The sequence below is a fragment of the Tetranychus urticae genome, chromosome 1, assembly GCF_039701765.1.
Source record: "Tetranychus urticae isolate SD_2017Ah chromosome 1, NJAU_TeUrti_SD_1.0, whole genome shotgun sequence".
Taxonomy (NCBI): Eukaryota; Metazoa; Arthropoda; class Arachnida; order Trombidiformes; family Tetranychidae; genus Tetranychus; species Tetranychus urticae.
The window spans coordinates 17,253,875-17,278,468 of record NC_142958.1 but is presented as its reverse complement, the minus strand read 5'-3'; the positions used below and the strand labels follow the sequence as shown (position 1 = coordinate 17,278,468).

At 32.5% G+C, this 24,594-nt stretch overlaps 4 protein-coding genes and 2 long non-coding RNA genes across 21 annotated transcripts; 3 read left to right on the top strand and 3 right to left on the bottom strand.

Annotated features, from left to right (window-relative positions):
- Positions 1-66: 66 nt before the first annotated feature.
- LOC107372202 (uncharacterized) lies at positions 67-8,709 on the top strand. Of its 13 annotated transcripts, none has more exons than XR_016197830.1 (11): positions 67-642; positions 772-1,038; positions 1,123-1,317; positions 1,394-1,496; positions 1,670-1,900; positions 2,947-5,232; positions 5,408-5,689; positions 5,829-6,210; positions 6,818-7,035; positions 7,150-7,337; positions 7,535-8,709. It is a non-coding gene; the product is annotated as an uncharacterized LOC107372202 (long non-coding RNA). The 13 variants fall into 13 exon arrangements; XR_016197827.1 differs by having other exon boundaries at positions 5,829-6,493; positions 6,818-7,337; positions 7,535-7,563; positions 7,792-8,709; XR_003081687.2 differs by having other exon boundaries at positions 5,829-6,493; positions 6,818-7,337; positions 7,792-8,709.
- A 148-nt stretch (positions 8,710-8,857) lies between these two features.
- LOC107372200 (peroxisomal membrane protein PEX13) lies at positions 8,858-10,837 on the bottom strand. Its single transcript, XM_015940386.2, has 2 exons — positions 10,704-10,837; positions 8,858-10,531 (listed from the first exon to the last, which is right to left on the bottom strand). Coding segments are annotated over exons 1-2 (1,092 nt in total). The 5' UTR covers positions 10,705-10,837; the 3' UTR covers positions 8,858-9,440.
- Positions 10,838-11,028: 191 nt separating this feature from the next.
- Positions 11,029-18,582, bottom strand: LOC107372197 (mitogen-activated protein kinase kinase kinase 15). Of its 4 annotated transcripts, none has more exons than XM_015940381.3 (8): positions 18,386-18,582; positions 17,847-18,319; positions 16,544-17,593; positions 14,776-14,956; positions 14,546-14,679; positions 13,592-14,443; positions 12,554-12,646; positions 11,029-12,301 (listed from the first exon to the last, which is right to left on the bottom strand). In XM_015940381.3, exons 1-8 carry the CDS (start codon positions 18,482-18,484, stop codon positions 11,233-11,235), a joined length of 3,951 nt encoding a protein of 1,316 aa, XP_015795867.1. In that variant the 5' UTR covers positions 18,485-18,582; the 3' UTR covers positions 11,029-11,232. The 4 variants fall into 4 exon arrangements, with proteins under 4 accessions (XP_015795867.1, XP_089122135.1, XP_015795869.1 ...); XM_089266009.1 differs by having other exon boundaries at positions 11,029-12,280; XM_015940383.3 differs by lacking the exon at positions 12,554-12,646.
- Positions 18,583-18,677: 95 nt separating this feature from the next.
- Fip1 (Factor interacting with poly(A) polymerase 1) lies at positions 18,678-20,524 on the top strand. Its single transcript, XM_015940087.2, has one exon. It carries the CDS (start codon positions 18,875-18,877, stop codon positions 20,420-20,422), a length of 1,548 nt encoding a protein of 515 aa, XP_015795573.2. The 5' UTR covers positions 18,678-18,874; the 3' UTR covers positions 20,423-20,524.
- A 108-nt stretch (positions 20,525-20,632) lies between these two features.
- On the top strand, positions 20,633-21,468 carry bisc (TM2 domain-containing protein 1 biscotti). The gene is made up of 2 exons (XM_015925754.3): positions 20,633-21,143; positions 21,232-21,468. The coding sequence occupies exons 1-2, from the start codon at positions 20,777-20,779 to the stop codon at positions 21,459-21,461; spliced, it is 597 nt and encodes a 198-aa protein (XP_015781240.1). The 5' UTR covers positions 20,633-20,776; the 3' UTR covers positions 21,462-21,468.
- Positions 21,469-22,660: 1,192 nt separating this feature from the next.
- LOC107372036 (uncharacterized) lies at positions 22,661-24,451 on the bottom strand. The gene is made up of 2 exons (XR_001570944.3): positions 23,627-24,451; positions 22,661-23,518 (listed from the first exon to the last, which is right to left on the bottom strand). It is a non-coding gene; the product is annotated as an uncharacterized LOC107372036 (long non-coding RNA).
- Positions 24,452-24,594: the final 143 nt, after the last annotated feature.

The window sequence follows — 24,594 nt, the reverse complement described above, 5'->3', positions numbered from 1 at the left end:
CAAGACAAAAACAAGTGACTAGAAACCCAACCGCAAACAAAGCTTTTAAAGAGAACAAAAGAAAGGATTTTTTTTTCTTTAACCGATTAACCGCCATCTACTGAAAATTAAAGCCGCGTTTTATTATTCAAATGTTTATCTTTTGGTTTTAATTTAATTTAAATCAATTAAAGTCAATTGTTTTTAATCTAATTTGTGATTTGAACAACATTAAATGCTCTGTTAAACCAGTGTTGTCTTCGTTTAGTACACTTTTCATTTCTTTTGTGTTGAAATAAAAATAAAACCAGTACCAGAAATATGTTACCCCATGAGCTGGTTCATTAAGTAGCCCTTTCTCAAAGCTAAATCAAGAGGATATAGCTAAATGTGACATTCATCGTATCAGACGATATGTTGGCTGGTGAAGACAATTAACTTCTGCCTTGGTTTCGTTTAACACATGCTGATTGTTTGAATGCTGCCTTTGGTTTCGGACTATGGACACTGTCAATCTCTTTTTGGTGATACAAATGGTCGTTTGTTATTGCTTATTGAGGGCGATATGCAAAGGTTACAACTAAAGGAACAGAAGAAAAGATGGAAAAATTTGGTATAATTTTTGTGTCAAAGAGTCTTGTTAGCCCTACGGATTAATCTCAGGTAATACGCTTTTGAGTAAAATAAGTTGCTTCATCTGTTTTTTTTTTCGTAGAATGAAAATAAATTCCAATCTTTATTCTTTCATTACATTTCTTTCTTTCCCATTATGTCTAATTAATTTCAATCTAGAATCATCGATTTTTGTTTGTAAATTTGGCGTCTTTTACTTTCTTTCTTTCTGATCTAATATACTTTGATTAAATTCAGTCTTCACACTTGAGTCTTCGCAAAAGAAAAGTGTTCAAGGGTAGTAGTAAATTAGGTGTTGGTATCGAGATCATTAGAAGGAAAGTTGACTTTTTTTTACTAAAGACCATCATCATTATCATCAATTGCAATTACAACAACATCGAGTATCATCATCATTATCGTTGTACAAAGGGAAAAAGAATAAAAGTAAGTTGATGAAATTGAATCAAGTTAAAGATCTAAATGTTGTGTATATTCTCTATGTGATTTACTGCAACCGGATGGACACAGACAGGTCATGGGAAACCAGGTTTAAAGGGTGTGACCTTTCAAGCCAGTTTAATAATCAAACAATGACGTTCCTAAAATAATAATGGCTACCAAGCTGAAATGATGACCTTACACAATTATTTTTAATACCTGTTATATTAGCTAAAAAGTTATTTAACCAGTCCACCAATGTGATCACCATGTTTTTTTATCTGAGTAAGTCTTTTCCCGTTTGTTTTTCTAACCTTCCCTCAATTTGCTGCCCTTCTTCAGTTAAGTTTATCTGTTTCAGTGTCTGTTGACCCTTCTTTTAAAGGCCAAAAATCCAATGTAAAAGGAGAGTTTTAAAAGAACGAAGCTAAATAAAGAAAGAGTGACTCCTCTTTACCCTAAGGGTAAGTAACATTGGCTAATATATCTTGTTGTCAGTGTATCACTATCATTATTACCTTCTTCATCATTTTCCCTTCATCTCCCAACAAGTCTTTAAGTTAAAGACTACAAGTTTTGTCCTTTTTCTCTGGTTGACCATTAATCTAAACTTTTCTTTCTTCTCTTTCTCTTTTAGCCTTTTCCATCCATCTATCCTGAGTTTTCCCAGCACATTAAGGAACATCGCATGGCTACTCACTTTGAAAATTTCAATTTTTTCCACCTTCTTTCTAAATCTTTCCATAGAGATTTGACTCCTCTTCAGACCTCTCCTCTCACTCTTACCTGAATATGAATTTCCTTGCAATTTCATAACTTCCAATGGTTCCCTTTTCAACTGTCCATAATAATTGTGTAATAATTTCAGGTAAACCGATTGCTTGCATTTACTCTTGTAATTTTGTTTCTACTTTCTTCTTCTCTTTTCCTCTCTCACTGGACCGAATCTTTACCTCGGACATGAGTTGAGTTTTAAAAGGAATTGGCATTGGAAGAAAAGGTAGAAAGTAGGAAAACAAAAAGCAAAGACAAATTGTCTTAATCAGTCAACTTTTTTGTTTTTATTGTTTTTCATTGTTTCTTTTTTTACCTTTTTTCTCTTGCTTATTTATTAGTCACCTTGCTTTGTCCCTAATAATGATCATGACTGTTATAATCATTATCTTTTTTTTCATCATTATGACCATTATTTTGAATCACTGTGAATCTAACTATACAATAAATGACAAAGTCCATAAGGCTGATTGTTGTGATGTAAAGGCGTTACCCCACACTCAACAAACACAGCAAAAAAATTGCATTACATTTGCCTCAATCAAGTGGGTACTGATCAATACTAAAGTTAAAGTTGCTCAGATCATGCAAACATTATGCAACTATCGTAACTTGATATACATTTTTTTAATTCCTATCTTTAACCCGTGATAAAAGTTGAAACCGTATTATTTCAACTGTTTTTCACGCGTTTACTTTGCCCAGGCAAGAGTAAATTGTTTGCATAATTGTTTAAGTAACTTGTAAACAGAGAGTTTAGTCTTGTGATGCCAAGTGATCTTAATTTGTTGAAATTAAGACGCAAACTTGTTAACTATTGATTGGTGTGAGGATTATGAGAACCCAATTTTGTTAGGGTTACGCCTTTACCCAGCATATAACTAACACAAAAATATTAACCAAAAAAGTGAGAGAAAAGACTAAACTTATCTTTCCTTTTCACATTATTCTGTTTACGCTCACACAATTATTAAGGGTTATTATTAAAGGAAATAACTGTTCAACTTGAAGCTCAATGCCAATACTGGATCAAAATTTTTTGTCGATTTTTGTTCTTTTCTCTCTTTATTCTTGCTGTATTTTCATCTTCCTTTCTCTCTTATGTTACTAACAGTTCTATCCTTTCATTTTTTTTTGCAGAAGAAAAAAAAAGGTTCACATTAAACAAGGAGAAGAAGCAAAAAAGCCTAAACCAAAGGGAAAACAAAAGGAAGAAGAAAAGAGAACGAAAAAAAAGAGAAATCGAAAGTAAAGCAAATAAAAAAATAAAGAGTCAAGATTACCAGGAAAAAGTAATCATCATTCTACAATCATGACTTTGGGTGTAAAACATGTTCACAATATTCATCAGCTGGTGAGGTTTAGTGAATCTAAAATCTAACCCTAAAATCATCAAAATAGATTGGGTTTTAATTTATTGGCTATCAATAGTTTGTAAATGCTTCAAGTTGCTTGGATTGCTCTTCAGAGAAAATTATTGCACTGGTTTTGTATAAAAACGCACGCGTCGAGGTTAAGCCAAGACATGATTCTCAAGTGAGTGACTTGAGGACACCCTTTAATTCATCATACAGGCTGCTTTAGTGTTAGGTGCATCATGCAGAAATCTAGAAATAAACAAAACTTGAAATTATTATGAGCCTAATATACAAAAATTTATAATAATCGTTATCTTTTTCATCTCCTTTATCGTCCTCTTGAAGTGGTTCCAAGCAACTGTCCATGGCATGTTATAATCATTAAACAATGTATCAACAGATTCCATGTTTTAATGATGTTCTTAATAAGCGATCAGCTTAGATTTGACCAGAGACAAAACAAACATCCTGAAGCTAACCGCCCTCATCTCCCGACATAACATTAACATATCCGCTCTCTCAATATCGCTTTATATAATATAATTCATGCGGTTCATTGTTTTGATCAGACAGAATAATTTTATTGTTATTTAGTCCATTCTTTCAAATAATTTTCATCAGTCTTCCCATTTACACTATGAGTTTAGTTTTTAGTTTGATGCCATCAAATTCAGGTAAAGTTGGAATGTCCCTTTCCGTTATTAATTTTAGGTTTTTATTTAAATTTTCATTTTCAATTTTCTCATTATTTATTAGAAAAGTTCATTGAGTTAATCTTTCAGGAAATTTTATCAGCACTAAGTCCATATCGTAAAACAATTTCTTAAACCAACAATAAGGAATGAAACTAATTGATGACAAATTGGTTAACAGAACAATTAGATAATCTTCAAAACATGAACAAAATTAAAAAGAAAATTTTTAATCGATTTCAATTAAAATTGAATTTCCATTTCTGACATAAACAATTGTTTTGAGTTTTGACAAGAAAGCAAATCTCTTTCTTCCTTTCTTCTCTTTCCTTACAACATTAAGCCGGCTTTCACCGGCTTCGGTATTTTGCCGGTTTCACATTGTTACGCCATCTATCGAGTAATCTGGTTCCTTCAAATGTAAACAAAGAGTTTCAATATATTCAATCTTTAGAGCAATTGAAATATTGTTTCATGGATTGAATTATGTCCATAGTAATTAAGGCATCAATTTTTACGTTCATTAGTACCTTCTTTGCCTGTTTCATCCATTAGTTCCAATTTATTTATTAATCTAATTCTGTAACTGAATTATTAACTAACTTGTTCACATTTCTTTTTAATTTAACCAATTTGTCCTTTTCCTCTAATTTGATGAAATCTTGCTTCTTTATACGGCCTTTTGTGATGATTCCTTTTTTTGTTAAATAATCTCTTTTCTGTTTCTATTTTTCCCTTTATTGATGGTGATTAACTCTGTTTCGCTTTTGAATTTTACTTCACAATTTAGGATTGCAAATTATGGTTATGCATTCTCTTGGTGAACAGATTTATGATTAACTCATTGTTGTAATTGTTGACCATTAGTGAAATATATTAGTTAATAATCTGGGTTCATTTTGTTTCAACTTTCAGTTATCAAATGAAGCTTTATTTTTTGATGAGTCTCTTTTTATTAAATTGAAATTGAGTTGAAACCGTCCTTACATTGTTATATGAAAATAAAGCAAAAAAAAACAGTAGAGAGAAGATTGATTTGCTCAATCGCGTTAGCTTTCCCATTCCTTTGTTTCATTGTACTAATGCTTTCCCGTTAATGTGTTATGGTTCAATTTAATTGCTATTATATTATTATCTTGAGCCATATTAAAGTTATAATTTGTTATTCTCCCGATTTGTTTAATTACCTGTGGGCTCCTAATATTTTCAATGCCTTTTTGGGTATATTTTGGTGATATTTTTCATTTATTGGTGTGTTGAATATAAATTGATAGGGAAGAAGAAGAAAAGGAAAGAGAGAAGCCCAGCAATCAGCAATTCAAGTCCTAACCAGAGAGAAAAAAACGAATGGAATTTATCATTAAACTCTATCTACTGTTAGTTAATCAATCGTAATTGTTTGTGGCAACACACACAGAAAATATAGAAATGTAGAGAAAAAAAACTCTTTTCTCTCTTCTGTGTGTGATAAAAATGATGTTTAATCTATATTCTACATGTTATCAATATATCTAATATAATCTCTCCTATTAAATTGTGTTTTTATTACAGTGGCAATCAAATGAGAGATGAGATTATTATTGATCTACTTCTTTCCCTGTGAGATGAGACCAGGTATTTGATGGCAAAAAAGAAGCTAAAAAAGGAGGAAAAAGACTGAATCTCTTTTCAGTCTCCCATAAATGATTCGGAATCTAAAGAAAAGAATTGATGGAATCGAGTTAAACTAGTAATGGCCGTAATTGAAAGCATAATAATCAACATTTTTTTATCAAATCATTTAGTAACTCAAGCTTTCATCCTTTTTTTTGGGTTTAGATCTTTTTCTTAAGTGTAAGTGTCCATTATATCTTTCCTTCTCTCACTCATTTCTTGACTTTTTTTCCCTGATATTAAGACTTTCTTCATCTAACCAAGCAAACCTTTTCTTTCCATTTCTCTTTCTTTCTCTCATCTTTGCTCTATTTACAAGGATTCCAGAGGCAAACAAAGGCAATATGTTTTTCTTTGATATAAAAGTCATAGCAAATAACAAACATCACTATCAACCAATGGAAGGAGAAAAAATTCAGGAAGACAAGGCAAAGGAGGAAAAGATTGTTAATGTGAAATGATGAAGGGAAAAACTCGAACAGCATCTTACGTCTTTCTCTCTGTCTTTCGGAAGATTTGTGGGAAACAAGAATGGTCGTGGTGGTGATGATGATGATGTGAAGGAGGATACATTGTATATATTCTTGGAAGAAAAGGGAAAAAAAGAGTAACAAATATTATCTGGTTTCTTTCTTGGACTCAAAAAAAAGAACCTAGAAAAAGCAAGAAGTGAACAAGCGTCAAAATTGAGGAGTGCAAAGGTTTTTAAAGCAATTTAATGGTGGCGATTTCAATTGAAAGACTCTGATGAAAAGTGAAATACAATGATAATGATAAACATAAAGATAAAGGAGGAAAGAAGGAATGAAACTATTAGTAACAAAAATAAATCAGTAACTAAAGTAATGAAGATGAGGGACAATTCTAGGAAATAATAACTTTGAGTGATTGTATAAGAGGTATACTCTTGTCAAGCAGTATTCAAAGAAATCAACAAATCTCACGAATCATCATCATCAACATCATCTCAATAGTAATCTAGAGGTATACTTTTTCAGAAGAAAACCCATGAATTCCTTTTTTTCTTCTTCTTCTTTCTGGTATAGCAAAATTTCCTTTTTCCTCCTAAAACATAATAAGGTTCAGTTAATTGTTATCAATTTGATATCGTTCTTGGCAAACGCTTTTCCTTTAGATTACTGTGTTAACCTTTCCCCATTGTCTTCTTTCATCACTTACTTTCTTCTTCTCTTTCTTTTTGCTTCTTTCTTTCTGGTTCTCTTTCAAGACAAAGAGTCGAGTGTCATTAAAATAACATTTGCTTTTTTACTTATACTTTTTTTTTCTTTCTTTCACATTTTCTTACAGATTTCATGTTATATCATTAATGAATGGCACCCATCAAGAGATGAAATCAAAGAAACTCCAAGTATTATGAAAGTTTGGAAACAATATGTGTATAATGTTAGCAGTTAATACTTAAGGAATGATTGGACTGATAAAAATAATTACATTAGGGCCTCCAGTTTGCTTGTATTTTATCTGCCATCTATTAATAATTAGCCTAATTATAGTCATCTTAGCCGGTAAGATTGAGCTGAACTTGATTAATTACACATTGGTAACAAAGATAACCTTGTAAACAAATCAAGTTTTGTATTTTTTGTTGTTGTTGTTTTCTTGCATGAATACATATAAAGTATTTGATGGACTATCAAAGAAACAATAAATGAGATTGCCTCCAAACTCAAGTGGAAACCCAATTTTGGCATCAACTAAACCAGTAAAGTTTTGAGTAAAACAATAGGGACCCCTCAATGATTGGGTTTAAACTGCTGACCTAAATTGACCTCTAGCTGCCCAATTATACTTCATCATCTCTATTAAGGTACATTTTTGTAAAAATTGTTTCATTGTTTATGTCAATTAGTAGTGATGGTGATAATGAATAAAAGTCAACGTTACCTTGACTTGGCTTCATTTTCTGCTTTTTAGTGAAATAAAATGCCTTATAAAGTCTTTTATTTCGACTTTTTCCCCCATCATTCTCATCATCATCATCATGTTTACCAATTTTCCTTAAAGGTTCCAATATCAACCATCCAAGGGCAAAAGTGAGTTTTTTTCAGTGTTGATCGATAGAAATGATAAAAATGGGAAAGATGTGATGTTGGCGAAAGAGAGAAATAATAAAGAAAAGAGAGAGAAGATGAAAGAAGGCGAAAGAAAGAAAGGCAACAACCAAAATCTTCTCTTTTTTTCTCTCTTTTTATCTTCGTTTCTCCATTCAGAAGAAGAAGAAAGCAAAAAAAACTGATGTGGATTTTTTTTCGTCACTAAAGTTATTTCATTCTTATCTGCTTCTCTGAGTTTCACCTCCCAATAAGAATTGAACCAACAAGGTATCATGTTAATACGGTAAAGGAAAAGACGAAGAAGATGAAAAAAAAAGGATGGAAACGAGAAGCCAAAAAGCAAGAGGAACCAAGAGGAAGACAAAGAGACCAGGATGAAGCAGTTGATGCCATTTTGATGATGTTGAAAGTTAACAGAGATTATCCACATGAAATATCAAAGAAATAGAAGCAAGCCTGTGTAAACCTTATAGTAGATATAATTGACATTGAGTTCAATCGATGATATCGAATTAAAGCTGTACAGAGAGGGGGAAAAGGAGAAAGATGAGAAGAGCAAGAAGAAAAGGAATAAGAGAGAGAGAAAAAAGATGAATAAGTAAAGAAAGAGAAAGAGAATGTTGTTGATCGATCTTAGATTAACCCATTTCAAGTGTGGATCCATTTCGTTGCCTTTCAACCTTCATGACAAACTTATGCTTACAATTTGCCTCAATCACAGATGAAAATTGTATTAAAAGACTATCTTTATCATTTACCATTCAACTGAATCTCCATTAATACTGGTTCAATATTGTTTACTTGTACGTAAACAATAACCATAATAATTTGAGTGCAATCAATTAGCTTCTCATTCAAAATATCTGTTTGTTTCATTTACTCTTTTCATTCTTGATAATCTTTTCTATCATTTCGCATAATTTTCATCTTTCAATCCTATTTGAACCGTTTTCTGCCTCTTCTTTATACCTTTTCATTTCCACCTCATAATCTTGCGAATCCTTGTTACTTTCATTTCATTTTTTCACATGATGTTCATCCAATGATCATCTTTAGTTGTGATGAACCAGAAAATTTCATCATAACTGAGTCCCAAATCTTTTCAAATTATCTTCTCAAGTTCATTTTCCATTACCTTCAAAAGTCTTGACATTTTGATTTTTCCTCATCTTCTTGCTCTCCTCATCATTTTCATCCTCCTTTTCATCATCTTTACCATCATAGTGTTAACCCATTAGCTCTTGTTGATATTGTAAATGATGAAAACAATAAGTCATGAAATCACCTAATAAATTTATTATTTTCATTGTGGCACCAGAAAAACAGTTTGCTCTTTCCTTCAATCAATAATGTTGAAACTTATTGCGCTTTTGAGTCAATAACACCATTGAATTACATTTAGATTTTTTACCTCCAGGCTTGATGAGCATGGAAAATTGAATTTACAATTATGATATCGTCCAATCAGGTTGATGATTGATAAAAATTTGGACCACACAAAAATTCCCATTGATTGATGTTACAACTGTTGATGAGTGGATATTGCTTAATGGTTCAGATAAATCCATGGTTGAATGGTTTATAAATGGTGAAAAATTAGGCGAATTAACCGGAAAATGAGAAATTCATTTTCATTCTCTGTTTTTTTTCATTCATTACGGTTAAATATAAAAACTTGAGCTCAACAAATGTATATAATAATTTGAATTTTATCATGTTTTGCATTTTATAGGAATCTATCAATAACTAGAGTATAACAAATGTAAAAGGAGCGATGAGATGTACAAAATTTTGCTGTTTCCCGAATTAAACAAATGTGGACAATGCATAATGTGATAATTAAATGCTGGTCCATGTTATAGCTTTTGCTGATCTGTTTTACCAGGTGAAGGTTTGTGTTCAATAATTTTTACATAATTTGCAGGAACCAGGCCAGTTTTACCGTCAATTGCAGCTAATAGCCAATCACCTATTCTTGGTTGAACATCTTTGGGGGCAATTATAATCTTCTGTCCAACTGTAAGAGGTAATTCACCTTGAGCATTGGTCGTAAAGGCATACAGAGCTTTACCAATATAATGTTCATCTTCTCCCGTTAACCATTTTGTATTTACATGAGATAGTGATCTATTGTATCTTCGTATTAATGACCATATCATCCATGGTGCTCCTAAAACTAAACCAAAAAATATCAAAATTGGTAAAGATGATCTATTTGGAACATCTTTTCCGCTCAGAAATGGGTTAAAGGTTCCATCTGAGTTAAGACGTATATTTCCCGATGAAACTTGTCTCCAGGCATTTTCATGATCACTCAGACTATTGGAAGATATTAGGCCAAGATAGTATAATAGTTTCTTTATAAAAGATATTATTATGCGAACAACAGGCATTTGTTCAGTAAACTGATTCAGTTGATCTTTAAGAGATGATAAATGATGAGCAACTCCGAGTACAGCACGAAATGATGAATGTATAGCAAAATAAGTAGACTCTAACATCATGGCCACAGAAGAAACTGATTGAACAACTGATTCCAAAGATTGAAAGCTTTGTCCACAAGTTTCCTCAGCAATCCTGAGAAAATCATTACCAACCATATTTGATGGATAACCTCCATAACCACCATACCCTCCTCCGTAACCCCCATAACCACCATAACTACCGTAACTACCATAACCTCCATAGCCACCATAACCTCCAGGCATTCCAAATGCTCCAAAACGATTCAAATTGTTGTAACCATAGTTCATTGATGAGCCCCAAGGCCTTGAAACTGAATTGTGAAATGGACGAGCAGGTAATGGAGGAGGTCCATTTAAAGTTGTATCATTAGATCTATTGGTATTGCTTGATTCCATATTATTGTTGTTAATTGCACTCTCATAAAAATGTCCACTTGTTAAAGGTGAAGCCTCATGTTGATTATCAAATAAAGGATCAGACACTGTAATATAAGAAGAGAAAATTAGAATAAATAGGAAAAAATCATCAAATAAATGTTATAGCCTGAAAATAGAGGTCAATCGGAAATGTTTGACGTTTCACTTATCGGAATGATTTGCAATAAGTTGTTCTAAGTGATTCTAATTTGTTGAATTTAAAATAACGTTACTTACTTGTTCATATTTAGCCCAAGAATTTGATTTCAAACCTTTAATTGTTTGACCAAAGATAACACAAACTTGAAATAATTGAAACAAGGAAAAAACTGTCAACAAACCAGATTAAAGTACAGGTTGACATACAGCAAACGCTGTTTACATGAAAGTTGGATATTTTACACAATAGATGGCACTTACTGTCTTGGATTTTCACGATTCTCAACTTGAAAATCTCAAGTTTAATGGTTCAGGTTTACCTTGATTGGTAAACAAGATTTGGTTTTGCACAAGAAACTAACATTTAAAAGTTGGGTTGTCTGGCAATGTGTTTTCATTAATATTGTCTTTCTAAGAATAATTTATTCTTATTGCTAAAAAGTGATTAAATTTACAACAGTCAGTACATAGATTTTGAGCTTGCCATGGTACAATAGTTTTGAACATTTTTTTAAAAGGCACTGAATAAAAACAATTTTAGATACAAAATAAAACAATCAGCAAAAAAAGTCATTGGATATTCAAATTGAATACAGTTTGAATAAAATTAGGAGTTGAAACCTTTTTCGTTAGCATGTTCTTGGTCATGTTTGTGAGATTTTAACCAAGTAACTAAACCTTGGTCACCATTGGACGAATCACCTCCGATGACAATATTTGGTAACTTTGGGACGGTTTCAGGTTCAATCGGCGGTGAATTTTCACTTTGGGATCCATTTGGTAGAGAGAGATTTCGGTTAGATGAGATTAACATTTCCATTTGTTTTTGCTTCTCATTTAATTGATTTTTTAATAAGAAATTAATTTGATTCTCGGCTGAAAGCAGCTTTTGCCATAAAGATATATTTTCTGTCCTAATTTTGTCATATTTTCTTCTTAATTGGCAAATTTCGTCTTCTTCATTTTCAGCCATCACAGGTGAGTCAGGCCTAAGATGTTGATGATTATGCAGGTCATGATGATGAGGTATATGAATAGCTGATTGGATTGAGGCTAAAGTTGATATTGCTGAAGTAGTTGACGGATCGACTCCAGGTCGATTATCAGGTGGACTTAATTCACGGCTGTCTCTTCTTGAATCACCAGCAAGGTTTTCACCCAGTTCTGGTGAAAGGATTGTTATGGCTGCTTGAACAGCTCCTCGAACCAACGAGTCTAAAGCAAACATCCAATGAGGTTTGATGTTATGACAACGAAGAACTCGATTGACTGCATCTTGAGCTAAAAGAAGAGCCAATTGGATTTGATTGATTCCATCAAATTCGAGATCCTCCTTAACATACGCAATCGCTTGTGCCAACGGAGCTCTATCTTGTTCCGGAATAAAATCTCTGATTCCCGCCAACAACTGATGCAGGTGATCACTTGTCAATAGTAAACCTTGAATGTTTTGCTGAAGTAAGTGTAACCAAGTATCACACATTAGATGTGAATCGTCATTCAAAACTTGAACCAAAGTCGCTCTCCTCTCCGAGTCCTTTTTGAGTAAATAAAAGCCACCAGTGTCACCATCTCGAGGTGTTGTTGACGCACTTTCAATTGGTGGACTCATTATACTTCCACTATTTCTTCGAGCATAAGGGGCATCCTCAGAGCTGTGAAAATAAGGCGAAAAACTAGAAATTATAAGCTTATAATTTGAATTGACTTCAATTTATTTGAATAAATTTTAAAAATCATTCGATCTTTCTCTCGGTCAACATGGAAACGTTTAAAAAGGCAAGTTAAGGGCGATAAAAAATACGGTTAGTCGGTTAGAATCTTCGGTAAAATACGAAACTGCGATCGTAAATTAATAAGATTTGAAATACAGAGAAAGATTGAATCGTTATTGTTAAAATTAATTGTTAAAATGTTTAAGTGAGTACCTTAATGAACTTTGGGAACCAGGAATAACAAGACGATCTAATTTGGGTCTCCGATTCTCTTTTTTTCCGCTACAATTTGTTTCATCCTTTAGTCTGTTTGTAAGGCAAATCAGGAGGTAGCGAAAATAAGATTATATATAAAATATTAGTAAATATTCGAAGTCATACTTTCATGCATTATTTAAAGCTTTTCAATAGCAAACGCATATTAATCTTGGATAGCAAATGAAAAACAAAAGGGATTAAATAACAAATTTATCAAAGATTAACCACTAATTGAAATGATAGTTTAAGTTTATGACAATCTTACAGGGAAAATATTCATTCGTTTACGCAATTAGAATAATCGAAACTCTTGCAAGTTTTGATGGTTTCGTTTCTCAGGAAAACAAAAATTGAAAGCTTATTTTTAGAAGTGTTACGACGATAGTAAAATGTATGGGAATGAGAAACGTAAAAGTCATTACAAAAGAATTGTAAAGTTACACTGAATAATTAGCATAAACACTTTTTTTCCCAAGATGAATGTTGATATATTTTTAGCTCTCATGGAGATAATTCATCAAGAATAATATCAATCATTATATTTTGAATAAGGTAAGGCCTCAAGATTAACATGAAAGCAAAACCACTTAACCTTCATCTGAATTATAATCAAGGATAAATTATGTGATCTTGATATGCAATTAATTGTTATTATAAGAGATTGTCAATGAGAAGTATTGTGGGTCACTGGTTTAAATACAAAATATTATGATTGATATTAATAATTGTAAATAAAATTAAATTAAATAAGTTGAAATCATAACAAAACAAGTTGTTATTTGACAGAATGTAATGTCTTTTCGTGATGTATTCACAAACGCAAGATTAAAATGATTTGATTGCGAAAAAAGCGAAATTCGATATTAAATATAAATCAATCATTTAAGGGATAAATTAAAATAAATAATTAAAAGATCAAGGTGGTTAGTGTTTGGATAAAACTTACTTGCATCGATATTTAAACGAGTCAAGAGTTGAATAATTGAAACTTACTTGCTTGTATCATCGGCACTGGCAAATCGATTTCTTGAGTCTGTATTTCGATCATCTCGAGGAAGATGTGATTCAGCGGGAACTGAGATGCTTCGATTAAAATCTAGGTGACTTTGTTTGTGAGGTGTTGGTGAGGATGACATGGGCATTGTTTTCTTCTTCCTAGTACCATGACCATGGTTTTCAGCAAGAAAAGGATGTTCTAATAGTTCAGCAGCAGTAGCTCGAGTATCAGGATTAGGATCAAAACATCGGAGTATAAATTCTTTGGCTTTTTCCGATAAAGATTGAGGAATCTCAGGATGTTCCTTGTGAAATCCTACTTTGAAGATAATTTCAGGACCAGAGATTCCATCTATTACTGGTGTCCGTCCAGTTGCCATTTCAACAACTGTACAACCCAATGACCAAATGTCTGCTGGTGCTCCATAACCTCGTTGTCCTTGATCAATCACTTCTGGTGCCATGTATTGAAAGGTTCCAGTAAAGGTTTCAGTGTTTGGATTGAGACCAGCCAAACGTTTGGAGGCCCCAAAGTCAGAGATCTTGATTATTCCCGAATATGTATTGACCAGTACATTGTCGCCTTTAATATCACGATGGACAATCTTTTGGTCATGTAAATATTTCAACCCTTGGAGCATTTGTTTCGTATAATAAGCCATTGTCGACTCATTTTCCTTTAAAGGTCCCCACTTAGAGCGCAACAGTTGAGATAAACTTCCACCAGGAACTCGTTCCATAAAAATTTTAAAAGTGCGGTTCTCATACATTGATCCTAAGTATTGAACAATGTTACGATGTCTTAACTGCGAATGAAGTTTAATCTCTTCGTGTAAAGGCTGGACCTCTCTGTGGTTGGATGAAACAAAGAAATTTCATTATTATAATAGTTGCTAAATTTCCATTAAGATTTGATGGATGTAATTAAGTGGCAGAATGAAAATTACAAACCCTTCATTCTTGACAGGTATTTCTTTTATGGCGAGTTCAATTTGTGTCCTTTTATCACGAGCGGCATAAACTTTACCGTAAGTTCCAGCGCCTAATACAATTGGTCTTCTTTGATCGTCTAAATCGTACTCATACTGTAATCAACAAAAATCAATAAGAAAGAATTAGCTATTTTTCATTGATTTATATCAAAATTCCTGGAGATTTTTTTGTCTTGTTTTCATAATCACCTGGAGAGGCTCATTGTCATGTTGAGCACCAAGATCCGCAATCAAGCCTTGATCACCCGTCATCTCAACAACCAATTGATGAAATCTAGCTCGTAATGCTTCTGAAGGGAAAAACATTTGGAAATCATCTGAGTTCAAATGAACATAAAGGAAAAGGCATCGTTCATCTCTTTTGTACAAACTAAACAATAAATGATAAAAATAAAAATAAAAAAATCATATTTAATTAAATTAGCTAGTTTTGTGCATGCTAAATCAGGATAATCAGAGTCAAACACCCTAGAATTGAAAGGTAGAATAAAAGTGAATTCAGATCTTGGATAGTGTCAGTGCTAGCATAATTTCCTGTACCTGTTGTAATACATGCATTATCTGCACCTGTATAAGTTCCGAATTCTTTGAACAATTCGACAAATCATTTTTTGTATTATTTTCTAATGTTTTGATTGACTACTGTACACCTTGAGAATTGTCAGTTTATCATTACGAATAGAAGATTACGAATAAACTGATATATTTTCTGGCACTTGAAAACTTGAGTGATTTATAAAAGCAATCAGTTACATTTTCAATAAGAGTATCACAAAACATACAAATTGCGTGTAAACTGGATGTTGCTTTGATAAAATTGAATAGCAATGTCTTCAGAGCGTATCGAGTTATACAATCAAAATTAAATTAAAATGTAATCAAAATACAAATGATATCAGAACAGTATTTCAAAGTGAAAACAATAACTTATAAACAGTCAATATCCGAAGTGAAATGTGAAAGTCAATTACTTTAAAAAATATTTATTAGTAACTATGGCCTCCAGCTATTACTTCCAATTATCATTAAAAATATAAAAACTTGGCCATCAAGATTCAATTTGTATAAATAAATAAGAAAGATAGAGAGATATTGATAGTACAAGTGAATGTCCAAGAAAAGATGGATAATCAATCATGTTGACTTGAATCATTCTAATGAAATGAATAGGATAGATTTCAGGTTTCCCGTATTAATGAAGCAAAAATTGTGAGAAGCAGCAGATTATATAAAAAAGTTTAAATAATAAATAACAATTGTAATCAACTAACTCAACAAATATCTATCTTGAGGTAAATAATGATATTCATTGTAATAGTGAGCTATTGAAATCACAAAATTGATAAGCATGAACTCAGTGATGCCAATAAATGATAACAAATTTGGCTAGTTTGTTCATGAGGTATAATAAATGAAAAATTTCCTTTCAATGTTCAGAGAGGAAGGAATCCTGCAAACGTTTAAATTGTTTGTTTATCAAAATAATAATAGTCGTAATTATGATTTAGACTATCAAATATACAAGATATGAAAGTGTTAGGATATCATTAGCAGGATGTTATTCAGTTAACTGTTTCTGAGAATTCATAAATTCAAGACATGAGAAGAGAAAGATATTTTAATTAGAAACATTGAGCAATTAATGAGTTGCCAAGGTTACTTTTTCTCACAAAATATCAAATCAAATTGAATGATTGAATAAAAAAAACAAATTTTATGGGAAAGTGTCAGTTTGAGGCAACAAGAACAATAAAATTCATGCCAAAATTATCATAAATAAACAAAAAGGAATCAAAATCTACAATAATTGGCAAGCTTTGTGAGACTAATTTGTAATAATTGACAAGGTTTTCCTAGAAGCTAACTCAATAAATAATAAATTGGGAAAAATCAGAATAATTGAAGTAACTGCACAAATGAAACTGTGAAAACAAAATAAGTAATAAAAAACACTTACCTAACTCCTTTTATGGATGATGCTTCAATTAACCAATTATGTGGTCGACGACAGTCCATTTTTTTCATACATTCAAGACAGACATTAGTTATTTGAACTGATTTCTCATCAATATCTATATTAACGGTAACATAACTGGGCTGATAAGTTTTGGTTGGCTCTAAGACTAGAATAGGAAATTTAATTACACTAATTTCTTCCTCGGTTGCATCGATAAAGTATTCCATCCAAAAATTGAAAATATGTTCTTCCGGAGATCGCTCAGAGTCTTCAGGTTTTTTACGAAATCGATTGATAAGTCGAATGTTGCCAATAGTTGATTTTAAATACCAATTGGGAGGTTTCAATTTGAACATACATTCTGATGCTTGAATGGCTTTAGAATAATTTTCCGCCAAAACTGAAATCTCAAAAAATGTAGCAACATCCCAGTAATCTTGAAGAGATGTTAAACTACCTTTGCGACCAATCAGATTACTCAAAACCATACCAATTCTTTGTAATTCTTCAGAAGCTGCAAAATTGGCTCCATCGATGACTAGAAGAGTTGCCAAGTTGATACCAGCGTACTCATTTGGTTGAACTTCAAATCCTTTGCGATACCATTTGATTGCATTTTTTAAACTGTCTACATCACTGTATCCAGACTCGACAAATTTATCTTTATATATTCGCCCACAAAGACAAACAATATCAGGTACATGACCATCCGTTTGTTCAAGAGCCATGGTAATAAATTTTATTGCTTTTTCCCGGTCACCCTCTAAATTGCGACGATTGAGAGCAAATGCATAAAAATAGAGAAGAGTTGCATTTGAAGTTAATTTAAGGTGTGGAACTGATTGGAGATCGGTGAAAAGTTTAATCATTGCATCGTAATCTTGAATCTCTCGGAATGAGAGAAACATATTATAAGCAGTTTCTATGGACATTAAGTTGGGATCATCAAGACGTTTCCGTAAATTGTGTAAAGCTTCTCTTAATTTGTCTCCAGTATGATCATCCCGAGCTTTTCGTAAGTCACTGAGAAATTTTTCCTTCATATGTGCCCTTGAAATAGAAAAAGAAACAAAAATTTGAGAAAGATGTACAAGGTTATTATTTAAGGATCCTTTTAAATTTAATGGCAAGCATTTTAAATACACAGTTAATTTGGATTGGTTTTTTTTCACTTGAAAAAATTCCAATCATTTTAGCTTCACATGAAAACCAATTTCATATGCGTATGTGTAAAAGATATAATAAATTTATTCTAATTATTATCATAAATTAAATAATCAAGATAAAATTATGTTATACTTACTTTGTTTGAATTTCAATTTCTTGTAGAATCTTTGTTAACTTGGTGTGAAGTAAGATTTTTGTTTCAGATGATTGAATAATATTGCCGTTATTCAACATATTGATGACATTTGGCTCGGTAACAATACACTGTTTGTTTTCATTGACTCGATATGAAATTAATGAATAATTTGAGCAAGAAAGTCTCAATTGTAAGGCACCTTCGGTTGAATATTCGTTAAAAAGTAAAATGTTTTGTTTCATTCCAAAACTTTCACGTACTCCAAGTAGATACAGTAACGAATTTTGCTGCTCTTGGATACTCAAATCAATTATGGCCACATCAGCTCCGTGAAACTTTTCAACAGCAGACATTTCACCGAAATCTAATTTTTGAAATAAAATTAAATGAAGTGATGCATTAGCTGCATCACAGGCTTCCTGAATTTCTTCATAAGCAATTTTCCTTTGATACAAAGATGAAGAAGCCAGCGTCTGAAAAGTGTGAAAAGTAAGTTATTAATACATTGTACTGGATTCAATCAAGGTGAGTATTCTTACCAAATCCATGACACAGACAACTTCAACCCTTGGTCTCTGTTTTGATTCAAACGCGTCAGAAACCATTTTATCACTTGCTGATCTTTCAATAGCACTCATAATCACTAATTATTAGAAAGATGGAAACAGTAACAAGTGAATGTAAAAAACAAAATCACTATTGTGTGTGTTGTGTCGATAATGAGTGTTATCAGACTGGTGATGATAAAATTACACACACAAAATAGATGAAACAACAGTAAAAAAGGCAAAAACCAGAGAGCATAACAAGAAATCAGCGCCATCTATTTTTGTTTTGTGCATTTAGAATTTTTTTAAAGATTGAAGTCAGGATTTTCCTTGCTGCTTTTTATCTTTTTTTACTATTGTTTCATCTATTTTGTGTGTGCAATTTAATCATCACCATAGTCTGATAAAACTCATTATCGACACAACACACACAATAGTAATTTTTTTGTTTACTGTTACTGTTTCTAATAATTAGTTATTATGAGTGCCATTGAAACATCAGCAAGTGATGAAATAGTTTCTGACGCTTTTGAATCAAAACAGAGACCAAGTGTTGAAGCTGACTGTGTCATGGATTTGGCTCTGAAAAGCCCAGTTCATACTGAGGACAGAAATGATGCCGATGACAGAGAGGACAATGATGATACCGAAGGCAGAGAGGACAAGGATGATCCCGATGGTAGAGATGACAATGATGATCCCGAAGGCAGGGAAGACAATGATGATGCCGAAGGCAGAGAGGAAAAAGATGATGAAGAGAGCGATGATGGTGATGATGATGTTACAATCACCATCGGTGAAATAAAGCCATTGGATCATACACCACCTGCTTACGCTCCTATAAATTTTAATATACCCAAAAGAGGTCCTACATTTGGGCAAGGAACTGGTACTGGTACAAAGAGCAAAAATATTGGACTTAATATTGAAGCTGTAGCAAATTACAATGGTACACCTATCTACGATTTGAATTTAGATACAATTACAGACAAACCTTGGAGAAAACCAGGAGCAGATATAACAGATTATTTCAATTATGGTTTCAATGAAGAAACATGGAAGATCTACTGTGAAAAACAAAAGAAGATTCTATCAGATATAGCAGATGGAACAAATAATAGTTCTAGTATTCCTAAAATTGGTACTATTGAAAGATCGGTTGCTCCTAATGGCAATAATAATCAACCAATACCGCCATTTACAACTTCGGGCCCTAAAACAACTGGCGCTCCAACTCAATCGGTTACAGAGTCTCCTATTCCCATAGCTAGTATCAACGAAAATTCAAAATATTCTGGTATGGGATTAACCAAAAAAGCAGGTCCTCCTCCAGGTAGAAAACCAAGTGGTACCATTGATGTCATTGGAGGTGGAACACCAAACAGTCCATCAATGATCACTAGTCGTCGACCTCCGGATACACCCGATAACTTCAACTCTATGATGAATCAAGTTCCACCCGGGCCAGGATTACCGCCAGGACCTTTCCACTATCCACCGCCGCCTTTCGGGATGCCACCACCACCACATGCTGGTATGGATTTCCATCTCATGGGCCCCAGAGGAATTAATCCATCTATGATTACAAGCATTCCGCCTTCTACAAGTTACCCGCCACCCCCCATCTTAGATTATAAAATGATTATAAAAAGAGAACGCGATGATGATGGCGAGAGTGACAAAAGAGAACGGGAAGAAAGGGATAAAAGGGAAAGAGAAGAAAGGGACAAAAGAGACCGGGAAGAACGAGAAAGAAGAAGTAAAAGAAGAGATAGAGAGGAGCGTGACGAGCGCGAAAAGCGCGAACGTAGAGAGAGAGAGAAACATGTTAAAAAAGAGTTTAGAGATGAGAAAGATAGAGATAAGCGAGAAAGGCGTGATAAATATGATAAGAGGCATCGAGATGATAGAGATGATCGCGATGAAGGCAAAAAACGCAGAACAAGTGAAAGTGATTCCAGAGATCGAGAAGAGAGAGTGAAAAAAGAAAAAAAAGATAGAGGGGAAAAAGAGAGGAGAGAGAGATAAAATATCCCGCCGTCCTGTAAATGCACCATTTCATGTCATAGTCCTTAATCATTAACAGATTCAACTATTTAATAAATGAACTGAAAAGTTTCTCATCACTTACTCATGTAAATTCTGGTAAACTGTAATCAAAATGTGCTATAGAAAATTCATATTTGGCGGTTACCTAAACAGCTGATTTTGACTGACTTTTTTTTGTAAATTGTGAACCCTAGGTAACAATTTTATTTCATTAATTACTTCTAACAGTTAATTTAAATACATTTTTATGAATCTAGACTTAAAATTATTTCTTAGCTGTATTTGATTACACAGTTTCTATGTTTACTGGTTCAAACATTGCATACATTAATCATGTGGTCTGGTTATGGCCTTTTGTTTTTATTTTTTGTGATTTTTCAATTAATTTTATTTGCTAATTCAGCCATCAATACTAATATGATACCTGAACATGCTAAAAAGAGTCGAAAATTGATTCCTGCTGATTGTTCACAACCCTTAGTTGGTCAATACGTTTGTAGTGAACCCATTATTGATCCAACCACGCAACAACCAGTTAATTGTGATAAAAATAACAAAGCTAAAGTAAATTGTACCCTTCGTGATGGATTTTACTGTGATGGTCAAGAGAAAAATGTGACAACTTTTTTGCAAGATATTGACTGTCTTTACACTAATGGATATTATTTTGAAACTGCTCTATTACTCTCCATTTTTCTAGGTTTGTAAAATTTTATTTACTAACTGTTTCATTGTGATTTAGATTCAATATCTCCACTTTCTAATTCTTTTAATCTCTTTTTTTGCAGGTATGTTTGGGGCAGATCGCTTCTATCTTGGTTATCCAGCTATCGGCCTACTGAAGTTATGTACATTTGGCTGTTTTTTCATTTTACAATTCATTGATGTGATACTCATTGCGCTGCAAGTTTTAAAGCCTGTGGATAATTCAAATTACATTATAAGATATTATGGACCGCGTTTAAATATTGTACATATGGATAATAATAGCTGGCCACTGAATAAAAGTGAATTATAAACCTAAATTCGTCCAAAAAAGGCTCAAATTGACAAATTCTACTGCGGGATCTGGTAGAAATGTTTAAATGCTGAACACAGCATCTCCGACACTTTTCAATCTGCTAACCTGAAGATATCTTTTATATTGAATTATGCTGATGAAAATAGCAACTTCAAGTCTAAGTTTATCAACTTGGGTCAACCTGCTGTTTACATTTTTGACGTGCAAACAATTTATTACTTGATAGAAATTAATTGAGTTGTACTGAGTAATGCTAGCAATACTTTTAAATGTTGAGTTGGCTGCTTGACAAAATGTATAAATATTTAACAAGCTGACCAATGGATTACAGTAGAAGAGTTAAGTCTTCCATAGAATCGGCATGTAAATATTTCTTTGGATCATAGCTATTGAATAAAGTGAACTAGTGATATGATGATCATCGCGTTCATATGCTCTTCACCTCCTTCAAATTTTTTATTTCAATGATCAAATATAATTTCTCCAGTATTGCGAGTATGTTCGTCAAAATATATGATGCAAGCCTGGAAAAGCTATTTTTATGTCCATAGCTTTACTTCCACAAAATATCACATCATGATTCGAGTATCAGTTCATTTATCCCCATTTTCCCCCATCATTTCAAGTCGCTGAGAACAAAATTGAAATAAAAAAACTAAATTCTGATCAAATATCAACCTTTAATGGCCATTCTAAGCAATAGCTTCATTTCATTTCGACATACAGTCACAGAATAGCTTATTTTCTCTACTCTTCTGGCAGCGTGATTCATAATTTTCAATCATAATAGATCAAATTTAACTTGAAATGTTGCTTTAAGCTGATTTCGCGAGTTTTTTTGATTGAAGTCAATTGATCATCAAAGAAATCCCATCGAAATTCGACGAACTTCGAAAGTACAGTAAAGTACCAGATAGTGTCACTCCTGTGAAATTGCAATTTGTTGGGCGAAAATGTTCAATTAATCGAAATAGCTAATAAAATCTAAATTATTTGTCAGAAGGCGCTAAAAATTAACTAGCTTAATATTCAAACTGAGATACCATTAAGTTGAAATTTGCCAAAAATTCAATTTTAGGTGACTTCCATCAACCATTTATTGAAATTAAAAATCTCAATATGTGCTGTGACATCAAACCTTCCTATCTTCTTTCCATGAATCTTTCAATTTAAAAAATTAATCTCGATTCGATGAATTAAGATTTGATGGAAGTCAGCTTTTATTAATATCTTGATAATTTCAACCAGAACTTTCTTCAAGAAAGTTTCTTTACATGAAACTTTAGGGACCGTTAAATAATCTAATGACATTATCTGGTACTTTAATATTCAATCTTCAGATGGCGCTGGTTTCTTTTGTCAAAATAAGTGAGAGTTTACTGAATAAGATACAAAAAAGTTTTTTAATTTGAAAAATCATCATTTGCAATGTTAGTCCAACTATTTAATTGCTACTGACAATTCACCTATCAGTTCATCGAGTTGTGTCCGTAATAGCTAAACTCATGCAAGTCAACCCATAATAGCCATCAGCTGACATCTGAAGTGCCAATCTTTAGATGCTGTTTTATTAATAGTTAGATAATTTGGTAACGGAAGATTTTTCGATGCTTGGCGTTCATACCTATGTGTATAAACATATTTACAAATATAATAATCTTTTTATTGAGTTTGTCTCGGTTTCTTGTTGAATCTTTCATCAGGCAAACTTTTGAACAAAATTTTTTTATCCCATTGTGATAACTCAATTGGATTACCATTTAAGCATTATTTTGATTTGTGTTTCAATTCTTTATCCATCAGCTTTGGTATTTACTGTTCAATGTATTTTTTGTTTCAAACATTGTTAGCAATAGTATTAATCTGCTTAAATATTTGACTATTGAAGATTTGAAATGAAACAAGAGGATACAAATGAAGGATGATACAAGTAGCGAAGGTAAGAGATGAAGATGGCTGAATCGAGATGATTGAAAGATGATAATTAGGATTAAGCCAATGGACCAGTGGAAACAATTACTGTTAGTTGATAAATTTTGAAGTGAACAGCAAAACTGAAATACAAAAAAAAAGACAAAGAAGGAGTGAAAATGTTTGAAGGGCAAAGAAAAGGCAAAAATGAAGATGAAATGTTGAATCTAGGCAAAAGAACTGTAAATTACCTTGAAATATAGCGTGAAAAGGTGATGTTGAAGTGAAGTTAAAAATGGTTTAACAATGAATACAAGATGTAATAGGATGATGATGATGTTAATAATAATGATAATTGTAAGAAGTGAATGAATAGTGATTGTGTTGCATTGAATCTGTCGACTTATCCAATTCAAAGTTACTCCAATCGTAATAATGATTGGTATTGGAATCTGTTTCTTGAAAAGTACATTCAAAAGAAGAGTATTATTTGGTACATTTCTAGGAGCAAAGGATGATGCTGATGATAAAGAAGAGATGAAGAAAAAGGCGGAGGAGGTTGTGGTGGTAGGTTGTAATAACAGGTTAGGGAATGAAGAAGCAAAAGAAACATAAGACACACACAACAGAAAAAGAAGAAGCTGAAGAGAGAAAAAAAGAAACTTTGACATGCAGTTACAAGTCGTTTTCACAGAGGGTGGTGAACACAGGGTGAACAGTGAGTTGAGTTGTTGTTTCTACCATAAAGATAACAGCACATCAAGTTGTGTGTGTGTGTGTGCTGAGCATAAGCACATAAAGTGAGACAATAATAATAGTAATCATAATTGGTCACGAGCGAAGCAAAAAGTCATCCAAAGTGAAAAGAAAGGTCAGCGGGTTGGAACCAGTAATTTGTCATTCAAAAGGCTAAAGATATTACTTTGAAGTTTATTTCAATCTTTTTCTTTCATCCCTTGGATTTATGTGTCAATGGTGTCAAAACATTTTTTAATTTTCATAACACTTTTATTCATAATGATAAATCACTTGATAATATACTAAAAATTCAATTGAATAACAGTTAGAGATGAATAGAAACATATGGATATCGAATCAACCGATATGTATCGATATTTTTCTTGAACCGATATCAATATTGGTTAAGACGTAATCGATATAAATGCATAAAATAAAATATCGTCAAGTTTCAGCTTTAGGCTTTAATTTGTCCAATTTT